This window comes from Eschrichtius robustus, chromosome 4 (genome assembly GCF_028021215.1).
Source record: "Eschrichtius robustus isolate mEscRob2 chromosome 4, mEscRob2.pri, whole genome shotgun sequence".
Lineage (NCBI taxonomy): Eukaryota > Metazoa > Chordata > Mammalia > Artiodactyla > Eschrichtiidae > Eschrichtius > Eschrichtius robustus.
This window is the reverse complement of record NC_090827.1, coordinates 55,560,372-55,586,894: the sequence shown is the minus strand read 5'-3', so window position 1 is coordinate 55,586,894 and position 26,523 is coordinate 55,560,372. Positions and strand designations below refer to the sequence as shown.

Here is a 26,523-nt window from a genome sequence, read left to right as displayed (position 1 = left end):
ATGAAAGTCAAGTCATACCCCTCATGGCAGTCTCGTGGTAGCGGAGGGAAAGGTTAAACATTTGTTGGAAATAACCAAGTGCCAGGTACCACAAGAAGCTCTAGGAGTAGTCAGATAAAGCTGGTTCCTACCCTAATGAGGTTCACAGGCTAATTGAGAGGACAGAATAGTAAATCAATTGTTACAGGACAGAACTTTTGTTTCTGTTAGTAGGTAACTATTCAGCCCAGAGACTGGAATATAAATTAGGCTAGGTGAGGATTGGAGGTTCCCTTGGGAGGTATTGCATGATATCGGATTTGGAGAATGAGTAGTACTTAACTAGGTGAGAAAAAGAAATGTGGAGAGGACAGTCCAGGCAAAGAAAACAGCATGTCCAACGGTAGAGAGGCACTGGCAGGGCCTGGAATGACATGTTTAAAGAAATGCAGATAGTGGGAAAAGCTTAAGAGAAATCTGGGGTTGGGAGTGTGTGGGGCGACCAGAGAGGCAGCTTCCAGGTTTGGGAGAGTTTGTGTGCTAAGCTACAGAGCGTGTTTAGAAAGCCATGGGTGTCAGGAAAATATTTTAAGCAAGGATGTAATATCTGATGTGATATTTTTAAAGATATCTGTGATTGCAAGAACGATAGATGATAGGGGATGCAGACAAAAGGGGGAGGGGGACTGATTGTGAAGGTATTGTATTAATTCAGGTAAGAATTGGTGTATGGTGCAGCATTTGGAGAGGAGTATGTGGACATGAGAGGTTACAGAGATAGCATCTATGAGACTTGATGGGAGACAGGATGCAGGGTGAGGAAGTGGGAAAAGCCTGAGGTGACCCACATTTCTAGATTGGGTGACAGGGTGGGTAGTAGTGTCACTTACTGATGACTCACATTCATCAGATCATGGCTCATAAATGTGATAAGACATTGTTTCTTCTGTTTCACTGTTAAAAAATATCAAAGGAAGGAGAAGGAGAATCGTTTGCAGGAAAAAGACTGAGTAACATTGTAGTGTAGTAGAAAGAGTTCTGGTGTAAAAGAACAAGTATAAGGTAATGGTCTCACTTGTAAATATAAATCATTAAACACTTCATTATTTAAATAAAGAAGGCCTTCAAAGGAGATATGTCCATTGAGGAAGGAGAGCTGAATGAGCAGCTCTGATTCTTTCCACTTGTTTTGCCACCTCAATTCTTACTACCTTCACCACGATGGGCCCCAACCAATAGCTGCTCCCATTTTCATTCTGTCCCAGAAGAGCCAGCACAACTTTTCCTGGTTTAGCTCTGTACAGTTGGGCAGACATACTATTTTTTTTTTTTTTTTGGCTGCTTTGGGTCTTCGTTGCTGCATGTGGTCTCTCTCTAGTTGCGGCGAGCGAGGGCTACTCTTCATTGTGGGGTGCGGGCTTCTCATTGCGGTGGCTTCTCTTGTTGCAGAGCATGGGCTGTAGAACGCAGGCTCAGTAGTTGTGGCACACGGGCTTAGTTGCTCTGCGGCATGTGGGATCTTCCCAGACCAAGGATTGAACCCGTGTCCCCTGCATTGACAGGTGGATTCTTAACCATTGCACCACCAGGGAAGCCTCAGGCATACATTTTTTTGAAGATAGTTTTCCATAGCATGTACAGAAATACAAAATTGTCCAATGAAAAGTCAAAGGCTATGAAGTGTTTGGCTTCTCTTTCTGCCTAAGGTTGTTTTTCTACTACACGGATTCTCATTGCTTTCATCTGTGTTGTTTCAGTGTTATTTTTGTTATTTCTCCCTGATCACATTCTATTTATAACTGATATTCTGCTTCACCAATCTCGAGTACAAAATGAGGTCACATTCCTTTTAATATTCAAAATAAATTTTGAGCCTCCGATCCATCCCAGCCTCCCAACTGTGATAAAATGTTTATTTCATCCTCAACATACTCCCTTAAGCTAACTCCAAAGCGCTTACAACGCCTGCTATCTTAGCTTTCTAATGCTGAGTAACAAATTACCACAAACTTAGCAGCTTAAAATAACACTCATGTCACCGTCCACAGGTCAGCACAGTGTAGCTGGATTCTCAGTTCAGGATCTCACAAGACTGAGATTAAGGTGTCAGCAGAACTGCATTCCTTTCTGCATACTCTGGGGAAGAATACACTCCAAGCCCATTTAGACTGTTGGCAGAATTCAGTTCTATCTAGTTATGGAACTGAGGTCCCTGTGGTCCCTCCATCTTAAAGCCAGCAACAGTGCATCAAATCCTTCTCATGCTTTGAATTTCTCTGACTTCTGGCTTCCTTTTCTGTTTTTAAGGGCTCTTGTGGTTACATTGTGCCCGTCTGGATAATCTAGGATTTTCTCCCAATTTTAAAGTCAAACAATTAGTAAAGTCCTTTTTGCCAAGTAACATAACATATTGCGGATCCAACCCCAAAGAGCAGAGATCACAGAAGATATTTTGAATTCTGCCTACCAAGCCTACCTGTTCCAAAGTGAGTAAGTCTTGGTTACCATCCTTTGAAGGACACAAAGTCACAAAACCATCTTCAGTAGCCAAGGAGCCCCCTTTTAACACATTGTCCCTGTTGAAACCCAGCCACCCAGAAGCTCAGATGCCTTCCCTTTCTAGAGAATTGTGATTTAATCACAGAAACTCTAATGTTCTCAAAATCATCTTACTTGTACTGCCAAATGATCCCATTTCCTAGACAAACATACCATACCAGGCAGATAATGCCTAGTAAAACTCCTATCCACTTAAGAAAAGTACTTTAATGACCTGGGGTTCTACTGCTAATCTGGGCGATGTCTCCAAGTATAGCAGCAGAGAAGGAAGTCTCTCTCCTCCAGCATTAAATTCCTCCATCATAGCTTCACGCTGCCTAAACCTTGTTTCATTAAACTCACTTATAATATAGTTCTAAACTGCACATCTCTTTTAGTTTACACAAATTCAAAGCCATTTTACCTCAAAGCACAACTACAGTGCCTGAGCCTGGGGGAGTAGCCAGTCTCCCTCACGACATACCTACACTCCAGTTTTCCCCTCTGGTTTCTTTCCCTGGTCCCTAGGACCCAAGACCCACCATGATTTCCTCTCCCTAATATACTGACATTTCTTTAATGAAAAGCCTTGCCTTGTCACATAGTCATGATAGAAAATTCTAATTCTAGAAATATATCCACAGATATGAAGGAAAACTATGGTGATTACAGGGCAGAATTGGGCATACTACTCATAGAAAGATCAGTAAACCTAAAGAACATCTCAATATTCATAATGTAAAAACGAGCGTGAGGTTGCTGAGTGGAGCAATAGTTCAAAATATTTTCATATTCACAAAATTTGAGTTGTCGAGACCTTCCAGATAGAAAGAGTATGTTAAGTCAAAGAATGTTTGTTATTTTTAAGTAACAGAACTCTAATCTTGTAATTCCAGTAGAAGCAACAGAGATTACTTATCTATACAGTCTCCTTAGCCTAAGATAAATGCTCGCTAACCCCAAAGAGAACAGTTACCAATAATAGCCATCAAATTTTGGTCATTTTCTCATTCCTTCCTTGCATTTGACAAGGGGGATCTCCTCATTGTTTTTTCATGCCTTCTATTCCTTTTGGTTCTCATGGCACTGTCTTACTCCTCTTACATTTGTATGCAACTCTCTGTCTCCTTCTCAGGCTTGTCTCTTATGTATGCTCAGTGTAAACTGCGACATCAAAAACATAAAATGTGTCTACAAATAACAAACGTTGGTGAGGATGTGGAGAAAAGGGAACACTTGCACACTGTTGGTGGGAATATAAATCGATATAGCCACTGTGAAAAACAGTATGGAGGTTCCACAAAACAATGCCGTATGATCCAGCAATTCCACTCCTGGGTGTGTATATGGAAAAAAAAATGAAAACACTAATTCTAAAAGATACATATACCCCAATGTTCACAGCAGCACTATTTACAGTAGCCAATGTTTGGAAACAACCCAAGTGTCCATCAACAGATGAATGGATAAAGAAGAGTTGGTGTACACACACACACACACACACACACACACACATAATGGAATATTACTCAGACATAAAAAAGAATGAAATTATGCCATTTTCAACAATGTGGTTGGACCTAGAGTGTATTATGCTTAGTGAAATAAGTTAGACCAGGAAAACCAAATACTGTATGTTATCATTTATGTGTGGAATCTAAAAAATAAAACAAACAAATGCATATAACAAAACAGAAACAGACTCGCAGACATAGAAAACAAACTTATGGCTACCAAAGGGGAGAGGGAGGGGAGAAGGGACAAAATAGGAGCATGGGATTAACAGATACAAACTACTATACATAAAATAGGTAAGCAACAAGGATTTACTGTATAGCACAGGAAATTATATTCAATATTTTGTAATAAGCTATAAATAAATACCCTACCTAATACATCATTATTCTGGACATTAAACGAGAGTACATAGGTGAAAGCTCTTTGTAAATGACAAAGCACTACATCAATGTAAAATAACATTAGTGGCAGTTGTTTCAATAATAATATCAGAGAATGAAATTAAGGTAGGGCTCTCTGGGACACCCACCCCATCCCTGCACCATTCCTTCAGGTTTCTGCCTTGGGAAAGTGCTTCCTTTGCAGTCTCTTCACCAGGAATGGCCACATAGCCCAGTTACTATAGGACTAGCTACTGGCATTCTTGCTTGACCTTGAGGTTCTCACTCTATGATTTGCAACTGAGAAGTTTCAAATACTTCTCAGGATGTTTCTAATACTTGCTCTGATTGCAAAATCAGAAAGAGCTTTGTGTAACTCATAAATCTATCTCCATAGCCTTACTATGGGGAGATATGGTTATAAGTACATCTGTGATTATCACCTGCTTCTTTCCCATTGCATGGAGCTAGCAATGAAGCATTCCAGACATCCCACCAGAGGGCTAGGGCCTTCAGTGAGGAGGCCAGCGTAGGCGTATGGAAGCAGTTATGGAATACTTCCTCAGAATCTCCCCCTGTAGGAAAGGTTCCTCTTGACAAGGGTTACATTATTCTCTACCGTTGGGGACTTATCACAAATAGTCAAGTATCCCAGGTATTATATTACATTCATCTCTCCCTTAGCACCTTCCATAACCGGTCCATATACTTGACATTGCACTTTGGGTTCAGAGCACATAATATGATGAACATGCTAGACAGGTGCCCATCTGTTTTCTGACTCAAATGAAAATTAGGAGCAATAGCCTGCTGGCAATGAACACTCCCTTCTATCCACTGCCTTAAAAGGATAGGAAAGCCAGCCTTACCAGCTCTCCTTGCTTCCTTTGCTCTGAGCCTCTCTGGCCCCAAAGGGAATGCACACCCAAACTTTCCGCACTTTGGTAGAAGAGAGTTAATAATCACATTTCACATTTAATTCTCAATCCACAGCAATTTGCTTTCTGCCTCATTAGCAGTAAACTACTGAATATCTCTCATAAATGTTAACACTGATTATGAACATTTTCCAGTTCTTATCTAATCTAACTTTTACTGTCCTTTCTACCTGGAATGCTTGGCCCTGCTTCTTTCCATCAGGAAAATCTCATTAGAAATATATTCTAGCAAGATATGTATTGTTTTTGACCTCTACAGTCCAAAAATACCTCACACAAATTTCTATTGTATCATTTTTCATGCTGTATTATAATCCTTTGTTTGCATTTTTGACATGCTGAATTGAATTGAATGACCCTTCTGACTACCTGTCACTAGGGCTTTTAATGTTCTCAATTATTTTAATAATTACAGTAGGTTGTTCAACAGTTATTTACATTTTCCCAACTGGCATATGCATTTATTAAATAGCTGATTGAAGTTAGAGATACATTATATAGTCATGAATAGGAGCCAAGTTAACTAACTTATGGAAACACTAAACTTTAGATTTCATATTCTTACCAACCAAAATAACTGATCAAACCTATGTTTTTACATGGAATATGATATTTCAGGAAATTAGTTTGTTATAGAATGTTTTACTGCTTTGATATTATTTGAAAAATAGAAAAAGAACAGGAGTGTTTATTATTCTAGATTAAATTTCATGTCTCTATACCACAATTGCAATTTCATATAATATAATTTTTCCACAGCAATAAAATAAAATAAAAAGTATCAACCATAAGAAAACATGTTTTAGCATTTTTTAAACAACTTTATCATATTTTTGGCAAATCCATGGCAAAACTTTGGAAACATTTTGCACAAACATTGGATAAATCAGCTCTAAAACAGCAGTGTTTAAATGGTTTGTAGGTGTAGAGACCACACATCTCAGTTTTCCTGGCATCGTCTGGGCTTACTCTTATTGTCTTGGCACAATTAGTAGCAGCTTTCTTCTTTCACAGAAGGAGCCTAGTTTGGACAGTAAAATTGTAAAGCCATCCTACTTACAGACTGTCTACACAGAGATTAAAAAGGAGACAATAATGTTTAATGCTTAAATGTCCCCATGACTCTCATAAAATCCCCTGAATTTTCATTTTTCAATAAAAATCTTTTTTTTTAAAGAAATGAACTATTGGTGTAAACCACTGTCAGTTGTGTTTTTGGTTTTTTGTGTTTCTATTTATTTATTTATTTGGCTGCATCAGGTCTTAGTTGCAGCACGTGGGATCTTCATTGCGGTATGTGGGATATTTCGCTGCTGCGAGCAGGCTCTTTGTTGCAGCATGGGGGCTCCAGACTGCGCGAGCTCAGTAGTTGCAGCACGCAGGCTCTCTAGTTGTGGCGCATGGGCCTAGTTGCCCCACGGCATATGGGATCTTAGTTCCCCAACCAGGGGTCGAACACGTGTCCCCTTCAATGGAAGGTGGATTCTTAACCACTGGACCACCAGGGAAGTCCCTCAATAAAAATCTTTTGATTTCCCAAAAACCGTTTTTGTAGGTTTTTAATTTTATTTCTGTTTTTTACAAATTTCCTTTAAATATGAATATCTCTCTGTCCTAAAAATTATATCTTATAAATATTCTTTATTTTACTCTCAAATGAAATGTTTTTTTAACTTTATAAGCATATTCAAGTATTAGGTACTGTAAATGCCTACTGGTCCAACTGTTTAAAACCCAAAAAGATTCCATAATTAATAGAGATTGAAACAACTCCCTCCTAATCATTATGAACTATTGGTTATATTCATGGGGAAAATCTCTTAGATGGTAATAGCTTCCATTTCAGTGATGTGTTCTCTGTGATTTCAAATTTCCTGTTCTTGTGGTAGTGATCTTATTTTTTCCCTGTGCTTTATGTGCTGGAGACTACAATTGTTATAGTCATTATTTTTGTTCTGTATTCACCCCTAAGGCCTTGGATTGCCTTTAAATGTATTTTTATGTGCAAATATTTCTAATCTTTGATAGCATTGTCCATTTTGTGCTTTCATAATTTCCCTAAATATGCCATTTCCACTCCGTTTGAAGGAAGATATTGAGCAAAACGAGGGCAAACAAAGTATTCTGGAGACTCGGCTTTGAAATATACTCCCCCTGGTGGTCCAACGCTCTGTTGTTGTGTAATGTCATAAAAATATTTTCTCTGGTATCAGGAGTTATCATGTAAAATAGATGACAAACAGGTAATTGTTTCCAAGAACATACATGAGGACCCCCTTATCACTTAGTGAACAGATTTTACACATATTTATCTCAATTCATTATCCCAACTTATTTGTATAAGTTGTGTATAAGTACACTCTCATACAACAAAATGCCCAAACCTTGGATGTTTTTCATGGGGAGCAAATGGAAAATTGTTCTTTTATTCCTAAACCTTAAATAATTCCACATAAGTTACCCCTTAAGTTCTTCTATCTATTTTAGATACAGTATGTTTGAACTTTTCTACAAGTATTTTCTAGATGTGACCACTTAGACATAAATTAAAATAACGTGTAAGAACTCATTGAATCAAAGGAGGCTTTCATAATAACAGTCTATTGCCATTGTAAAGAGCCTTTGCAATACATAGTTCAACCTCTAAACTTTAGATAAGAGAAAATTGAAACCACTGCATGAGGGTTTAGATTTCCTAAGTCCCAGATCAATGTTCTAGATCAATTCTCTTAATTACATTTTAAAGTAAATTTTCTTGCTACTTCTTTATTTTAATTCTGTAATAATTAAAAATACTGTAATCAGCTCGATCATAAATAATAATAAAGATGGACATATATCATTAATTTAGTCAATGAACATTTATTGAGTGCCACTTATTGATAGAGACAGTACAGCAAATTTAAACAGGTTTGGAAGGTGGGAAAAATTTATTTTTTGATATGTTGAGATTGAGGAGTCTATGATTTATCCCAGTAAGTATTTACAATTGAGCATGTGGATAAGCAGCTCAGGTGAGAGAACTGAGATGGAACAGCAGTCGGGGTAAGTTGGCATAGAGAAGATAGATTTAATTATAATATATTAGGAGAAAAGTGTGATGACCTGGAAAGAATCTAAGTTTGGGGAAGTTTTTAAATCTCTTTTCTCTTCTTTCCTTTCCCCTTTTTATTCCTTTCTTTCCTTTTTTACTTCTTTCTCTCTCCCTCTCTTTTTTTCTTTCTTTCTGTCTTTTCCTTGTTTAGCTGAAATTTATATGTTTGTTAGTTCTAGGAAACGTTTTATAGTGAACAAATGTATGGATACCAAGGGGGAAAGGTGGGATGGGATGAATTGTGAGATTGGGATTGACATAAATACACTATTGATACTATGTATAAAATAGATAAATAGTGAGAACCTACTGTGTAGCTCAGGAAACTCTACTCAATGCTCTGTGGTGACCTAAATGGGAAGGAAATCCAAAAAGGAGGGGATATATGTATACATATAGCTGATTCACTTTGCTGTACAGTAGAAACTAACACAACATTGTAAAGCAACTGTATTCCAATAAAAATTAATTAAAAATAAAAGAAATCAAGAAATAGCAGATTAAAAAGAGCATTTGGATTGGTGACATCAGCAAGATAGCAGAGTAGGAAGCCCTGGACTCTCCTCCCACAAATAAACAGATTCAGCAAGAATTCCTAGACAAATTCCCTTTGTGAGAAATCCAGAAACTAATTGAAAGGTCCCTGTACCCCCAGGCAAATGCAAAGCAAACCTCACCAAAGCCAGTAGAGAGGTTTGGGACACCCTCTTACTGGAATCCCTACTGCCAGCATAGCACCATACTATGAAAAAGAAACACCCTAGCTCTCAGCTTCTCCCAAGGGAGGCAGGGGTTGGTTTGTGTGTCCAGACTCCCAGCTCTTCTAAGGGGGGTCCCCAGAGAACTAACTTCAATTTTGCCAGTCTTGGAGTTCTGGGGGGCCAGGCACATTCCATGCACCTGGAGGAAAATGGCGACAGCAGCTTGGGCTGGTAGACATCATACATAGATCTTACTCCCTGCTCATCACAGAGCAAGTGACAAAACCCACAGCTGCCTGCTTCTCCCTGGGGAGGGAAAAAGAAGAGGCCAGTGAATCTCTGTCCAGGTTGCTTGGTGGAGGTCTTCTCCTGTATAAGGCCAGTCCATGAAGACTGGGAGAGGTGCCTCCTTTGTCTAACATGCAGGCAGCAACACAGAAAGTCAAGGAAAAAAGAATCAGGCAAGAATTTTCCCCCAAAAAGGAATAAGATAAATCTCCAGATACTGACCCTACAGAGAGGTACTGATAGTATACCTAAAAGAGAATTCAAAATAACTGTCATAAAGGTGCTCACTGAGGTCAAGAAAACAATTCATGAACAAAGGGAGAAATTCAACAAAGAAAAAATATTAAAAAGTACAAAACAGAAATCATAGAGCTAAAGACAATAATTAAACTTAAAAAAAAACCCACTAAAGTGTTTCAACATCAGACTAGATTAAGCAGAATAAAACATCGATGACCTCAGAGACCAGTCATTGGAAATAATTAAGTCAGAGAAGCAAAAAGAAAACAATGGAAAAGAGTGAAAAAACCTTAAGAGAGTTATGGGACACCATCAAGGAACCAATACACACATTATGGGATTCCCAGAATGAGGAGAGATAAAGGATGAGAAAACTTATTCAAAGAAATAATGACTGAAAACGTCCAAAATCTGGGGAAGGAAATGGGCATCCAAATCCAAAAGGCTTAAGGGACACCAATCAGATAAATCAAAGAAATCTACTTCAAGACACACATTATAATTAAATTGCCAAAAAATCAAAGACAAAGAGAGAATTTTGAAAGAAGCAAGAGAAAAGCAACTTGTCACATTCTATGGACCCTCCTCCCCTTCTTATAAGACAATTAACAGATTTTCAATAGAAACCTTGCAGGCCAGAAGGGAGTGGGATGATAGACTCACACTGCTGACAGAAAAGAGCTACTACCAAAGAGTAATATGCCCAGAAAAACTGTCCTTCAATAATGAAGAAGAGATAAAGACTTTCCCACGCAGAAAATATGCTCAGAAAGTTCACCACCACTAGATTTGCCCTACGAAAAATGCTAAAGGGAGTTCTTCAAATTAAAATGAAAGGATGCTAAAAAGAAACATGATAGCATAAGAAAGTATGAGACTCATTGATAAAGGTAAATATATTAAAAAATTCAGAGTAGTGTATTACTGTAATGGCAGTGGGTAAATCACTTTTAATTCTACTATAAAAATTATAAGACAAAAGTATTAAAAAATAATTATAACAAAAAAGTTAAAGATACACAGCATGAATAGATATAAATTTTGACAATAGCATAAAGTACATGGATGGGAGAAGTTAAAATGTAAAGTTTGTGTATGTGATTAAACTTGTTATTATCATCTTAAAATTAACATTTACAACTATAAGATATTTTATGTTAACCCCAAGGTAACTACAAAAAAATACTTATAGAAGATACACAAAAGAAAAAGATCAAGTATTCAAAATATATCAATAAAAAAATTAACAAAACAAAAAGGAAGACAGCAAGAGAGGAAAAGACAGACAAAAGAACTCCAAGACTAACAGACAACAATTAATAAAATGGCAAGAGTAAATCCTTCCCTATCAATAACTGCTTTAAGTATAAATGGATTAAACTCCCCAATCAAAAGACAGAGTGGCTAAACGGATTTTAAAAAACAACACTCAACTATATGTGGTCTAAAAGAAACTATTCACAACAGTCAAGATGTGGAAACTACCTAAATGTCCATTGACAAATGAATGGAAAAGAAAATATGGTATATACATACAATGGAATATTATTCAACCTTAAAAAAGAAGGAAATTCTGCAATATGTGACAACACAAATGAAACTTGAGGGCATTATGAAAAGTGAAATAAGCCAGTCACAGGAAGACAAATACTGTATGATTTCACTTATATGAGGTATCTAAAATAGTCAAATTCATAGACTCAAAGAATGGAATGGTGGTTACCTGGGGCTGGGGAGGAGGGGGAATTGAGGAGTTAATAATCAACAGGCATAAAGTTTCACTTAAACAAGATGAATAATCTATGAGGCTCTGCTGTACAACATCGTACTTATGGTCAACATAATGTATTGTACACTTAAAAATTTGTTAAGGGGGCAAGTCTCCTGTTAAGTGTTCTTACCACAATAAAATAAAAATTTTTAGAAAACGTACTTGTTTTAGATTCTATAGACTAGGTCTGAGACTGTATTCTAGTACTAACTAGTAATGTAAACTTCAAATTTTTTATTATCTTCTCTTAGTTCCAGTTCGCTCATCTATATAATAGGAATAGTAATAAATAATATGCAGGGTTCTTACTAAAATCAAATTAACCTACATAGATATAGGAATATCATAGTTCTGTTGTATATTAGATACATCTTCTCATATAGAATTTTTTATGGCAAAGCCTTTTTATAGCTCCTGCCTCTTTAGGATCCTGCTTTCTCTACTTTTCCCTCTTCACACCATGGAAACATATTCAAGAATATTTCATCTTTTTAAAAAAAAGCTGACCTTTAATTTTTTGTATCCCCAGTGCTGCCCTAGATTTCTTGTTTCCTTTATAACTAAATTACTAAAGGAATTTTTAATTCAGCAATCTGTTCTCATCTTCCCTTAAATTCTCTATAACTGAATTTTGCTCCCACCATTTTACTGCAACGGCTTTTCCTGTAATATCCTTCCAAGTGCAAATTTTGATGAACTCTCTTCATTCCTTATCTAATATATGAGGCATTTGACACTATTGTCTTTCTTAAAGTACTATTTCTTGATATATTCTCCTCTCTTCAGTTTTTGCAACAAAGTAACTCCTTCCTGGTTCTTTCTGATGCTTCAGGTCACTGTTTTTTACTCTCTTTTGCTGATTCCTCTTCCTACCCGATAAAATTGATGTTCCAGATTTCATTCTTATCTCCATCTTCTCCTTTGTCCATCTCAGTCACCTCTTTGAATTTAAATACTGCTGATACTTCTAGATACATTACTCCATCTAAGAAAACTCTCTAACTTCAGAAATTCATCCATTATCTATTTCTTCCATTAATATGCATTTAGCATCTACCATTGTGAGGCATGGGCTGAAAAAAGGAATTGGAAATAGGGCAGTAAACAACACAAACCAAGATCCTTGCTTTCATTTTCTTGGATATTTCATAAGGATTTCAAGTTCAAGACGTCTAAAACTGAACTACACGCCCCCACCCCACCTCCTGCAATCTGTTCCTTACCTTGTATTTTATTTCCTAGTAAATAATTCCATCCACTTAGGTATTCAAACCAGAAATCTAAGAGTAATCCTAGACTCTTATCTCATTGATGTCTTTCTCATAACCATTAAACCCACTTTTCAGTGTCTTCTCAAATCCAGTCCCTCATCTTCATCCACAAGTACACTTCAAGATCACCTGGGCTCTGCCTGTATAAAAGGGGATAGTTTTATGCCTACCTCATGGTGTTGACAGTAAGGTTGATGAGACAATAGATTCATTAGTCTCAGAACAGTACCCAACACATGGTGCTCATTAAATAAGTGTTAGTTATCTTTATTAAATACTAATAATTATTAGCTATCAGAATTGGCATGTGAAATGAAACCTGTTTCCCTTCCCAGCCTAGGAAAACAAAAGTATTGACTAACAATCCAAATCAGTTCATCAAAAGTACCATGTGCTACACAAATTAACTTCTTTAGATAAAGTGTATATATATAAAATCTGCCTGTACTTCAATAAGGCTTTTAATTTGAGGTCTGAGCAACAAGATAAGAATGTGTGATATAAACAGTGCCACTCTGAGCATAACTATGACTCAAGCATTTTATTGGGATTATGTATATCTATATATCTCAGAAATATATGTATGTGTGTGTGTGTGTACATATATATATATATATGTATATATATATATATATATATATATATATATATATATATATATATATATATATATATATATATATATATATATATATATATATATATGTAAGGTTGAGGATCATACCCATGTCCCCTATTCCAATTTGTGAATCTCCTAACTGAACAGCCAGGAGGATGGAGGTCAATTTATCTTCTTTATTATGAATTAAACTGAATTGGGGGACCCAGCTTGGGTGCATAGTCAAATTGACTTGTAATACTTTTACCACTGGATTGAATTTATCACCAGTACTGTAGGCTGCTCTCCTATCATCACCCTATTGGGCATTGAGCCTGCCATGATAAACTTCACTCATGAAAGCTAGCTAAAGTGAGGACCTAGAAAGCCATGAATGTTCAGCTCCTTTTCTCAATTCACTAATCAGATAGTCATTCCTGCTCTCTTGTGGAGGCTTGATTAAACAGACAGTGATGGTTGGAAAACCACTTTTCCTAACTCTGTGCCTCAGAAAGGGCAGACACTCCTATGTCTTGGCCATAGAAGGAGTAAGAGGGGAAAAGAGAGAATAGTTCTCACTAATATGCACCCCCAAAGATATGAATATATGAATCTATAAAATCAGTTTTTTCTGAGTATTAAAAAATTTGAGGGCAAACATATTACATTTTCAGGTAGTAGCAAAAAGGTGATGCCTCAGAAAACAATGTAATTCACAGTGAGTTTAATCAATGAAATCTACTCTTTCAAAATGAAGAAGAGGAGTAATAGAGGGGAAAACAACCCAGAAATAGGATAAGGGGAAAATGATTAAAAATAAATATTACAAATATTTGAGAGGCATACTGGGCTGTGAGCTCTGCATGACTTATCTCTGTGGCTGTCATTTTAAAAGCAAACATAATATTAGAAATATGTTAATGGGAATAAGATATGTAAAAATAAGTGTATTGAGGATACTTCCAATGCACATAACAGCATTATATTTGTTTTTGACAAGTAAGTATAAAATGAGAGGTGGAAAAAAATAGAAAGTTTCCATAGACGAACATCCAAAGAAGGGATTGAAAAGGCAATGTCGAACAGTAGAAAGAACATGTGCATGCTTTGAAACACATAGATCTGGGTTGAAATATTAGCCCTATGATGTATTAGTTGCAGGGTGTTAACTATGCTGGTTGAACTCCCATAGTATCCTTGCCTTGTCTGTGAAATAAGAGCAAATTCGTATGGATGTTGTTGTAGAATACATCACATCATGCCTGGCCTCTGGTAACCTCTCAAACACAAGTAGTTTTCTTACTGCCTGGGAAACATATTATTGAAAAATAGAACCTTAAAGGAATGAATTAATTTGTTTTGAATGAAAAGAAGTGACTTAGCCTGCCTTTCCTTCCAGTAAACAGTCTCTTAATACCCTGAATACTCAATATCCTGAAGAGTCTGAACTAGAAGAAATAGCCTTAAATTGCAACAATTTTCTTCTTGACTTCCTGGGAATATGATACTGGAATAGGTCCTAGGTCCTAGAGTGTCCAAACCAGGAAATCATGCAAAACAGTCATAAATATGTATCTAAATGATTTGAAAATAACCCAGTCTAATCTTATCTGCAAGAATTTTAATCACACATGTGGTCTACATGGTTGTATAGACTGTGATCCTATCCATTTATTTTGAAGCTGAACTGCCCCAAATATTTTCTGAAATATATTTGTCAATTTAATTCATTATGCATATTAATTCCTAATAAATATTTATTTCTATAGTTTTTACAACTGGGACAGTCATGTTGCTGTTTGGAATTCAACTCCCAACTACCAAGTGATTGCTGATAATCCAGAAGGCTTACTTTTCAAATACAAAAGAGACAGAAAAATTCTCAACGTGGACCCTAAGGTAAGTCTGCTTTTACACTTAGGTATCTCCTCAAATTTTATTGTATCTCTACCATCATTCAAAAATTATTAAATATTTGATCTTAAGCTTTTAAATTTAGAAGTGAAAAGCTATGTGGAAACTTAGAGCATCTACTATCCTTGAAGAAAAAAACTTCAAAGCAATAAATTATCAGAAATCAACAAGGAAGAATTTGGGGGGAATTTAAATGGAACTCACACGTGGGAACACTTCTCCATGCCTGACAGCAGAATTAGGTCAGGCAGCCAGTGGCAGCAAGTCTGTTTGCTCTGATTCTGGGGAGTCCAGTCACTTTCTGCTCTGAATGGGGAGATGAGTCATTTAGGGAAGAGAGACTCTCACCTCACATACGAACCTTTTTTTATGTGACTAACACTGAAAACAGTATTGTGTTTAGTGCATTTCTGAGCATTAACTTAGAAAATACATTTGATTTAAATATTTTAAAAACATGTCCCATGATATTTTGGATTTGTTCAAAGACAAATGTTTACATCTTACATATTTTCAAAGACTACATTTACATCATGACTTTTAATCATGATTTGTCATATAGCTGGGGTCGAATGTTGAAACGTAAAAGTCGTATGTGCTTGGATTGCTTTGGTGGTTTTTTTTTTAACTTTTGAAAAACATGTTACTCACATGACAGTATCAGTCTAAACTCCAAAGTCAAGAAAAATAGTTCTTCATAGTGAAAGAATAGAAATTGTGTGATATGCCTGGGGTAGGTAAAGGATGGACCGAAGGTAAAGGGGTGTCTGATTCTAAAAACTTTTGAAAAAGTTTTTCAAAATAAAAAATATTTTGTTTCATATCCACTTAATGTAGTTCTTTGCTCATAAACAGTACTTAGTAACTATGTGCTCAAAAAATGAATAAAGGAAATTTTGTAGCAAGAAATAGATTCTTGTCTGAATCAGATACAGCTCCAAATACAAGAAACCCCAAGCTGGTGGCTTAAAGAGAACAGAGACTTCTTTCTCTCCCACTTGTAAGTCTAGATAGTGGCTGTCCAAAGTTGGAGTGGCAGCTACACTGTCATCTGGGCCAAGGTGGCCCTCATCCTCTTAGGCCAACATAGATCTCCAGCCAAAACAGACACGTTTTAAACAGAATGTATGGAAGAAGGTGAGTAGGTACAAAGAACATGCCCCCACTGCCTTGTAAGGAAGTTTCCCCAAAGCTACCACACTCATGGTCACTTATGTTCCATGGCAAGAGCTTAGTCACATGGCCATATCTTGCTACATGGAAGGCTAGGAAATGTAATCTTTATTTAGGTAGCCATATGTCCAGCTAGAAACAAGAGTTCTACAAAAGGGAGAAGAGAGGTTTGGGTAGACAACTAGCAGTTTTGTTCCCAGACTGGCCTTATGGACCACCCCCCCACCCCACCCTTGTGCCCTAGCCTGGCTGAAGACTCCTGCCTTGGCAGGGGAGCTTCTTTTCCTGTTCAGATTTGCACAGGCAATAACAAAACTGATGCTGAGATTGAAATAACACAAGCTTTATTCAATGGCCAGAGAATGGAGAAGCCAGAACTTAGTTCACAAATCAACTTCTAGTCAGGGGGTGAGCAAGGCAAGATTTCTAACGGTAAGGTTAATGGCAGTGAGGCATATGCATTGGCTTTCCGGGAATAGGCGGGGTTCTTCCTGGAACTGGTTGCCACCTCCTTTTTTTCCTTCTATGGTGGGATACTTCCTGTTATGGCCACCAGCAGTCGTGTCACTTAGCATGCTTGTGTATTACAATGAGCGTATGATGGGGCTCAAGGTCTACTGAAGGCCAGGTCATCAGCCATTTTAGATTTGGCCGGTTCTAACCAGTTCTGGTGGCCTCCTGTTTTTCTCTTCTGGTGGTTTCCTGTGAGACAAAGATAACACTTCCCCACAGCTTACATTCCCTCAGGGGAGGGGGAGAGTTAGAGTTAACAACCAGGGTGACAGTTTCTGACACAACGCTATCTCCTTCAAAAGAACACTACTCTTTTTTTTTGTTCTCAGGTTTCTCATTAGTAAGATGAGGGACTGGACCTGAACATCAGTAGGGCCATATTTATTACGAATCTATGAATAGCAGAGAAGTTTATGAGTGCATCTTCTCTCTGGTGGTGCCTCTATACTCATCGTAGATGGGTGTCAAAATGTTATCATTTGAGGCAAATTACAGAAAACTTAATAAATAGCATTCACAGAGTCTTTTCCTTTTCAAAGCCTGAACTATGTACATAAGAAAAGATATAAATTAATTTATAGCATCATTAAGATGTATGAAACAAATCTTTGAATCAGTTTTGAATGACATCACACAGACTCTTTTAGGGCTCTATTTTAACTGATGCCATATACACATATCAAGAATGTATGTCATGCATTAGAGTTTTTGTCTATGTCTTTGAAGAATCATTATTGAATCCAAACTGCTGCTTGACTGGTTCAAATAACTTTAACTAAAACACGCATTTACAGAATAATCAATCATGATCTTTCAAAGACTTAGTCAACAATCCATGAAATATAACATCTTCCTCTTTTTTCCTGGAAGATTTTAATTGTAACTCAAAAGATTCATGATGAGTCTGAAGGAAAGGCACTTCCAAAATCTTGGAGAATGAACAAGGATTTGGTTAATTAATGATAAAAGTAAAGAATTATTGGGTGAGACATCCAATGATATTTGGGTACTTCTATTTCTTTAAATTTTATTTTAAGCTTATCTTTTTAAAGATAAAAACTTACTGGAAAATAATGTCGGTCTCAGCATTAATAAATAAAATTCTAGGCCTTACTTTACTATTAACTGGCTGTATGGCCTTGAGAAATTCACTTTACCTCCCTAGGCTTTACTGTTCACAACTGGACGATGAGAGTCTGTTTTTGTTGTTGTTATCATTGTTTTCTGATCTCTGGAGTCCCTCTACAGGCTCAGACCTGATTCACAGAGATTCTGACTCAACTGGGCCCAGAAGTACATATTTTCATAAGTGGCCAGTGTGATTCTGCTGTAGATTGCCATGAACCACAATTTGAAAAAGTCTTATCTATAAAAACACAATAATCTCAAGAGATCTGGTACTCTGTTCCCAAACACAAGTGTTCTCAAATAAAATATAACACATATTTTCATTTTTATGGACTAGATATAAAAGTAGCATGTACATCACCTACCTGATTTCTTAGCTTTTTCACCCTCGTCAAAGAGCCATGATCCTTTTATATTTCATGCATCCACATAGCAGCTCTTACAGGCCTGCAGGAGAGTCAAGAAATAAGCTAATATGTCAAGTTTTTTGAACTACAAACAATGATACGAGTTACATTTTTATAGTCAGTATTCTTCTTAATAATTTTGCTGACAATTCTTCCTAAGATGAACACCTCCTAATAACTCCATAGTTAAAGTGCTATAAAATGTTGTAAGAACAATACAACTCAACTCTCCTTTTCGTTTCCTTCAAGTACTCTCTTTGAAATATTTTATGCTTAAAATTAAAGCAGTCAAGATAAATGAAAAGTGGAAACACTGGTAAACAGGATGTGTTTCCTTTGTACAACACAGATGTAGACTCATTAATTCTGAAGCATGGTTCCTATGAAACATAGTTGTTTGTGAATGGTAAGAGTGGAAAAAAGAAAATTGTGCAGGTCTTAGAACAAGTAATATGAGTTCATTGGTTAAGAAATTCCCAATGCAATAAGAGTTTGGTTGCACTGAAAACAGGACCACTGGCTTTAACTTCCCTGCAGCTGTATAACATCTGGAACAAATAAGGTCAGGTTCTATTTTTGAGTGAAGAATGCTTGTCTAAGTGATTCACACCCACCATAATGTTTCCATTGTATTATCTTTAGAAGGATTGAGGGGACGCGCTTTGCACTCACTCCTCTGCATTATCTGGACAAATGAGAAAAACTAGGCATTTTTCTTTTGCTTTTAGGAAACGTTAACCTGAAAGAGTTTGCTTTGAGTCTTAGCCTAACATAGGTGGTCTAAAACCTTCATGATCTACTAATAAGATGAGAGATTGTATAAAATAGGAAAAATCTTCCACAGTTACACCAGCTTTTTTCCTTTCCCCTCCCCTCTTCTATTTACTAATGTGAGAACCCATCACCTGGAAAAATGTCTGGTTAATAGGTACTTAATAAATATTCATGGAACAAATGATTAAATGAATGATTCCCTCCAAACACACAAATATAATGCTATAGTAATTCAAAACTGAGGAGTGGATTATGTCACTGATGCTTGAGGTAACAGTGATAGCTAGAAAGAGTACAGTCACACCACTCTGTATTGATCCAAGTAAGTCAGAAAACAAATGACAGGAACTTATTGGTGGAAACAGCTAGTGTGGCCGTAATTTTAGGCTTTGTTGAGGTTATGCAGAAACCTTTATTTTGGTATGTGCTTTCAAGTGTTCTTGTGCAGTCCCAGGAATATGTAATTTAAGCTGTCTCAAATTAAGACTGTTAAATTAGAATATGTTTTTGGTTTATGAACAAATTGACACAAACAGGTTAAATGACTTGCTCAAGGTCACAGAGTTCATCATTAGTAGAACCTAGCGATGGAGCTTAAACATAAATTTGAGACACCATAGGGAATGTAAAGATGAGCAAGAGTTCAACCCTTGCCCTTTAAGTGATTGAAAGATTTTTAAGGAAACAAGCATGTAAAAAATATAACTGCAACATAAGGAAGAAAGTAATATGTTGCAAAAAAGAGAAATGCTTTGGGGATTCAGTGGAAGAAGAGATGACTTTTGATCTGAGGCAGGAGCCAGTGGAAAGGGGATGGTGAGGGGACAGCATTGGGGATTATTAGGTGATTATTAATAGACGAGGTAATCTTTTAACTGAAATTGAAGAATGATTAAGAATTGAACTCATAGAGATGGAGAAGAAGATAATGCCAGGAATGAAACCTATTAACAAAGATAAGGTTGATGAGTGTAAAACAAAGGCAAAGAAAACCCTAAATAGTTCAATTTGGCTGCTGAATTGGTTTGGAGAAGGAGCAGAATGGGAATTGAGCATGGAAAGGTCGTGAAAAGCCTTGAATGCAAGACTGATGAGGACCTTGGAGTAGACTTGACAGGAAATAGAGAAATATGCCCAGGCTCTTGTGCAGGGAAATAACAGGAAGAAAGTTGTGTTTTAAGGAGATTAGAGGGTGTAGATTATGACAGACTAGGGAGAAAGACTGGAGAAGATGAGAGCATAACAGTAATCCAGGTGAAGAGCAAAGAGGACCAGAATTAGGGGCCCTACCATAGTTAGGATGTTTCTGAGTTACGTGTTTAATATCGCAACTACCTGGCCATCCAGGTAAAGACAAAACTTAGAGAATATATCGATGAAGAAAAAGTGGTTGAGAGATCTCACTTTACTCCAACACTTAGGAAAGAGAAAGAGAGTTAGTTCTAGTGCTGGATGAGTATAGAGAAACAGGTGAGCTGGACAGATGTTAGTCAGTCTGTCGCCTCTTCATTCTTCCTTCCACCCTCCTGTTCCTCATCTGATGTTTACTGAGTAACTACTGGGCACTGTGAGGTATAAAAAGTGAACCAGAAAGGTGGGTTTCTTGCCCTAAAAAGCTTATAGGTTAATTGGTGGGTGGGTGAGAACATAAAATATGCACAGAAATGGCAAGCTGGAAAGTGACCTGAGAGGAAAGAAAATGCTCTAAGAATTCAAAGGAGGCAGAAGTTACTTTGGACCTAAGGCGTTCAAAAAAAAGTTAATGGAAGAGATAGCATCTGAACTGGATCTTGAAGGATGAGTATGGTGAAAACATGAGGACTGGAGCCAAGGAGTATTCTGATAGGAAGGAACATCACATAAAAGGTGTGGAAGCACAGAGCATGTGGTTACATGGGAAGGGAGAGGAGCTCCTTTTGGCTGAAGAGTCATTCTCAGCATGGGCCAGACATCAGAATCACCCAGAAAGTTTTAGAATATTTGATGTCCAAAGATTCATCTGGGTGGAAGGCCTGGGCATCCATACTTTTTAAGAGCTCTCAGGTGATTCTTAACTGCAAGCAGGGTTGAGACCAAGGTACAGGAAGGAGAGAAATAGCAGAGAAGTTTTGAGAGAAAATTGAGCTCCAAGAGTGGAAGCCAAATCTAATGAGTTTTTGCCATTCTGCACAGTTCAATGAAAATCTGTACCATTTGTGTTATGACTTGGAATCAAAATTTCTGAGTACAAAAATGATTAAGACATTTTGAAAGGAGGTTATTTTTCTGTTGGCTAAACTCCAATTGGTGTGCAAAAGAAAATCAATTGTATGAAAAATGTGAAATTCAGTAAGATAGAGGCTCCTTTTTGTTACTTTGTTTAGTGTCTAATAGAGTGTATTTGAATATAGTTCCCTGTAAATAGCTGATAACGAAACAAGCAAACAAACAAACAAAAATGTTAAAAGATCTTAGAGATGCGTGGTTTCTATTAGATGTAGGAAATTGAAACAAAAGACATTATTATAGCATAAACCTTTCTGGTTCACCCTGAGTGTCACAGAACTTGGACATTATGCAGTGCAGACTGTGCATTGATTTAGCAGGACGTATTTCTTTTCTCTTTACATATCAATACTCCTGTCTATACAGCAGGCGCTCCCCAACCCAGTCTCCTATTTTTGAAAAATCACAACTGTTCAAACATAAAAATGTGCTACTTTGGAATGCAGGCTGTTATCACAAGAGCTCTTCATCAAAATCCAGCCCACCATGGCTTGATTAGTAGCAATTTCCTTCACTTCTATATACCATTTCCCCTTCCTCTCTCCTCACGCCAGCCAATCAGGAGAACACTAGGCTCCACCCCCTAGAGGTTCAAACTGCATCGTTCTGTGGCAAGGCCCAGGAATTTGTATTTTTTTAATATTTTATTTTATTAGAGTATAGTTGATTTACAATGTTGTGTTAGTTTCAGGTGTATAGAAAAGTGATTCAGTTCTACATTTATATATTTTTTTTCTTTTTCAGATTCTTTTCCCATATAGGTCATTACAAAACATTGAGTATAGTTCTCTTTGTTATACAGTAGGTCCTTGTTGTTTATCTGTTTTATTTGTAGTAGTGTGTATATGTTACTCCCAAATTCCTTATTTATGCCCCACCCTACCTGTCCCCTTTGGTAACCATAGGTTTGTTTTCTATGTCTGTGAGTCTATTTCTGTTTTGTAAATAAGTGCATTTGTATCATTTTTTTAGATTCCAGATATAAGTGATATCATATGATATTTGTCTTCTGTCTGACTTATTTCACTTAGTATGATAATCTCTAAGTCCATCCATGTTGCTGCAAATGGCAATATTTCATTCTTTTTTATGGCTGAATAGTATTCCATTGTATATATATACCACATCTTCTTTATCCATTCATCAGCCAGTGGATATTTAGGTTGCTTCCATGTCTTGACTATTGTAAATAGTGCTGCAGTGAACATTGGGGTGCATATATCTTTTTGAATTATGGTTTTCTCCAGATATATGCCCAGGAGTATTTTTAAATGTCTCCTCAGGTGAGCTTAAAGATTAGCTGGATTTGATATATACTGCTTTGCATAGTGATATATTATTAGCTATTGTTTCACCTTACCATATGTCCGTAAGGTAATCAAACTTCATTCCTCTAAAACATCTTTTAAGTCAACAGTCTTAATTTTAATTAGTCTAAATTACACATTCCTGAGACTGCACAAACTGACTACAAGGTACAAACCGTACACCAAAGGCTTCTGGATAACCTCCACAGTAATATGAATGACCGCAGTAGATGCTTCCACTGATAAATCGCTGCTATTTTTCCTTACTTACTTGGATCATTATAGCATGAGGGTGATGGTACTCATTCCTGCTGTCATGGCCTCATCAAGAAGCATTTTGTCAGGTAGGTTTGCCCAGAGGCTTATATGAAACATACATGACAGAGACTTATAAAGCATAAACTGAAACGTAGGGCAGAAACCCTTTCCGGTCTCTAGTGCTAGCATATGGCAGGTGCTTAGTAAACATCTGTGGAATGAATAAACTGAATATTAAATATTTGCTAAAGAAATGAATAGGAGGGCTAAAAATATCCTGGAAAATTTTGAAGTTAACTTTAAAATATTTTAGGATCTTAGACATTTGAAACATATGTAGAGTTAATGCTATCTTTAAAGAGTTGAAAATTGCCAGAGTAATTGACTCTGGTGCTTTTCTGTCCTTGGTAGGTGAGTTAACCCTGGGGGTCCTTTGCTGAACTTTGGAGTGCTGATTCTAGGTGTCCAGGGCAATGGCGCTGTGTTAGGTTCTTGGTATTTTATTATTTTTTAAAATGAATGTATAGTCATTATTGTATATGATACAGATGCAAAAAGACACAAAAAATCAAAAAGCCAAATTTTACTTCCTTTTTCTATGAGCAAAACAATATCTAGGTGAACAAGGTTTAAAATTAAAAATAACTTCTACTAATGAAAACATATGTTTTTGTTTTGGGGGGTTTTGCTTGTTTGTCTGTCTGCTGAATTTAGAGGACGATTCCAGCAATACCTCCTCACAGCTCCTCTCTCCTCTGTTCCGTTCCTCCCAAGCAACGCCCCACCCAAACACTTGCTACTATTAGTAGAAAAGGTGTTAACTGCCTCCTAGTGCTGCCTCCCAGTTCAATGACTATGTTAAAATCATCTGGAGCTTGTCACAGGCTGAAGTTTCTCTTCTCAAAATGGTGGCCCATAACATTCCTACATCCTTTCCACAGATGGTTCGAATTTATTCTCTTGAAGCTCCACCCTCACTGAAGGTCCTCAGTTTTACAGTCTGTCTTTTTACAAGGCCCAGGTATATTTCCTACTGGATAGTTTTTAAAAGAACCCATATTGACTAGAATAGGTTTAAGAGAAGCTATGATTTCTTCAAAGTCTCCAGCAGCGTTCCCTCAACTCCACGCAAACTTGAATTAACGGGGCAGGGGACACTTACTGAATCGCCAGCGCCACTTTTTTGGCTCCTGGATTTTCCTCAGAGGGCTCTTGTAAAAGTTGCTTTTTAACTGTGACACAGTCACAGTTATTAAGTAACGCTGAGGCCTTGCCAACTTTCTGGTTTTGCTGCCCAAATTACTGAATGTTTGGTTGATTATAGCCCTAAAACACCCGCATACTAAGAAGCTTTTCTCCCCTGGGCAATCACCTGGTATACCTGGTATACCTGGTATACCTGGTATACCTGAACTGAAAGTCCACCACATATAAATTAAGTATTTACTCAACTAACTGCTAAAATCAATGGCCTTGAGGAATACATTAAAAATTACACAACAGAGCTTGGCTTTTATGAATTAAAACTCCTAAAACTTAAATGCGATGACCTCTTCTCGACCTGGAAAACTGATTTTAATTTTTATGCAGTATTATGCAACAACCCCTAGAGATAAGCACATTGTTGTTCAGTGTCCAATATATGAACTCATATATAAGGTGTAGCACAGAAAAGGTGAGCTGGAGGAAAGAAAAAAATTAAATATATAATTTAAAATTATTATATATATATATATCAATGCTTAGTAATGAAAGTATGAATGATAACCCTTCACCGTCCAAGTTGAATATCTGCTGTGAAAAGAAAAGTACATATTTCAATAAAACATACATGACAAAGGAAAATTGCTGTTTTAAGCCTCCGACTAGGACAGCCTAATCAAACATTATGCCAATGGTAAAACAGATCAAAACAGAAATGAGAATGGAGAAATTTGAGGAAGAGAGCTTTAGCCCCACTTCTTGCTCACTTTTTTGCAAAATTTGTCACAGATCAGGACAAGGAAGGAAAGAGTGGAAGGTTAGTTTCTTGGCTAAATGAAAGGATTAAATAAGAACAAAATAATTGTTTCCTTCATGATTTCAAAGACTGATAACTAATGACAGAGAAGCAGGCACCAGAAACACAGAGTCAGGGGTGGAGTCATTGTTGGTGCAAGACCACAGTTAATGGATCATTTCTAATTCAAAGAGAGCATGATTTCTTCTGGGTCTCAGCAGTTGAACATGTAGTCAGCTCCTTAACGATTCACCACCCCAGCAGATGCTTACCGTTTCTGTGTCACTGAAATCCTAAAGCAGGTTGAGGGATATTGAAATATATTGGAACATGGAACACACTAGCATGAATAGTGATCAAGTCCATTGGCAAGAGAGAAAAATCTCACGTTGATAACTTCTAAATGGTTATTGCTGCTTGGGATGTCTTCAGCATAAATATTGGTGGCCTTGGTGATACACATAGCCTCAAATAGCTGAAGCAAGAGTAAAAAACACAATAAAAGAAACAAACAAATGGCAGCCCCAACTTGGTAACCCAGAACCCTACCTTAACAAGCATGTGAGGCTGCTCTCCAGAGAACAGGTTCTTAACCTTTTGGGAAACACAACTTATTTTAACAATCTGATACATTTTATGGATTTGCTCAGAAAAGAAAATGCACACATGGGACCACACACAGAGTAATATAATAATATTTTAGGATATTCACAAGACCTGTGTAAGTCTCTTAATGAATTCCACTTGAGAACTGAAGACCTAAGGGCTCTCCAAAATGCCTGGGATCAATTGAAAGGGGCTAGAAGAACAACAGGACAAGTGGGAAAGTGGGGAATAACCACCAGGACTCAGGCAGGGAAAAGCTGTTTAAGAGGGGCAATAGGTCAAATGAATTGGAGTTAAATAGATCTTATTCGCTTCGTGATTAGGGCAAATTACTTAACCCCTTCGGAGCACTTCTCTACCTCGGTTTTCTCATCTGTTAAATCTGTAAAAAAACAACCATTTTACACAAGGTTGTTGTGCTGATTAAATGAGAGAACGTGTTTAATGTGCTATTGAATAGATATTGTTTCCTGGTGGTGTATCAACTTAGAAAAAAATGAAAGTTCTAAAGGAAGTTCATTTTTTATTGGAATAGTTAAAAACTGGATATAATCCATATGTCCATGACTGGGCAATGATTAAATAAATTATGATACATCATCACAGTGAAATAGTATGAAGCAGCTTTAAAAATGAGTTAAAGCTATACTTATTGAAGGTGATGTGCTAGTATGGATAGATGTTTATTTACATTATTAAATGGAAAAAGCAAGCTGTAAAACAATATTCTACCCTATAAAATACTCATCATTTATATAAGAATTTCCCACTGATGGACATCTAGGTTGGTTTCTGTTTTTCTCCCTAGGTTTAAATAACAATTCTCTATAACCAAGTTTCTGATTTTTTTTCTTTAAGATGGA

The 26,523-nt window shown here is 36.9% G+C and overlaps 1 protein-coding gene across 2 annotated transcripts in view; it reads left to right on the top strand.

Moving 5' to 3' along the window:
• Positions 1-26,523, top strand: part of CFAP299 (cilia and flagella associated protein 299) — a 612,278-nt gene that overhangs the window by 577,995 nt on the left and 7,760 nt on the right. For both annotated transcript variants that reach the window (XM_068542122.1, XM_068542121.1), the window contains exon 5: positions 15,086-15,215. In XM_068542122.1, coding sequence (XP_068398223.1) covers positions 15,086-15,215 — 130 coding nt within the window. The remainder of the gene's footprint in view (positions 1-15,085; positions 15,216-26,523) is intronic.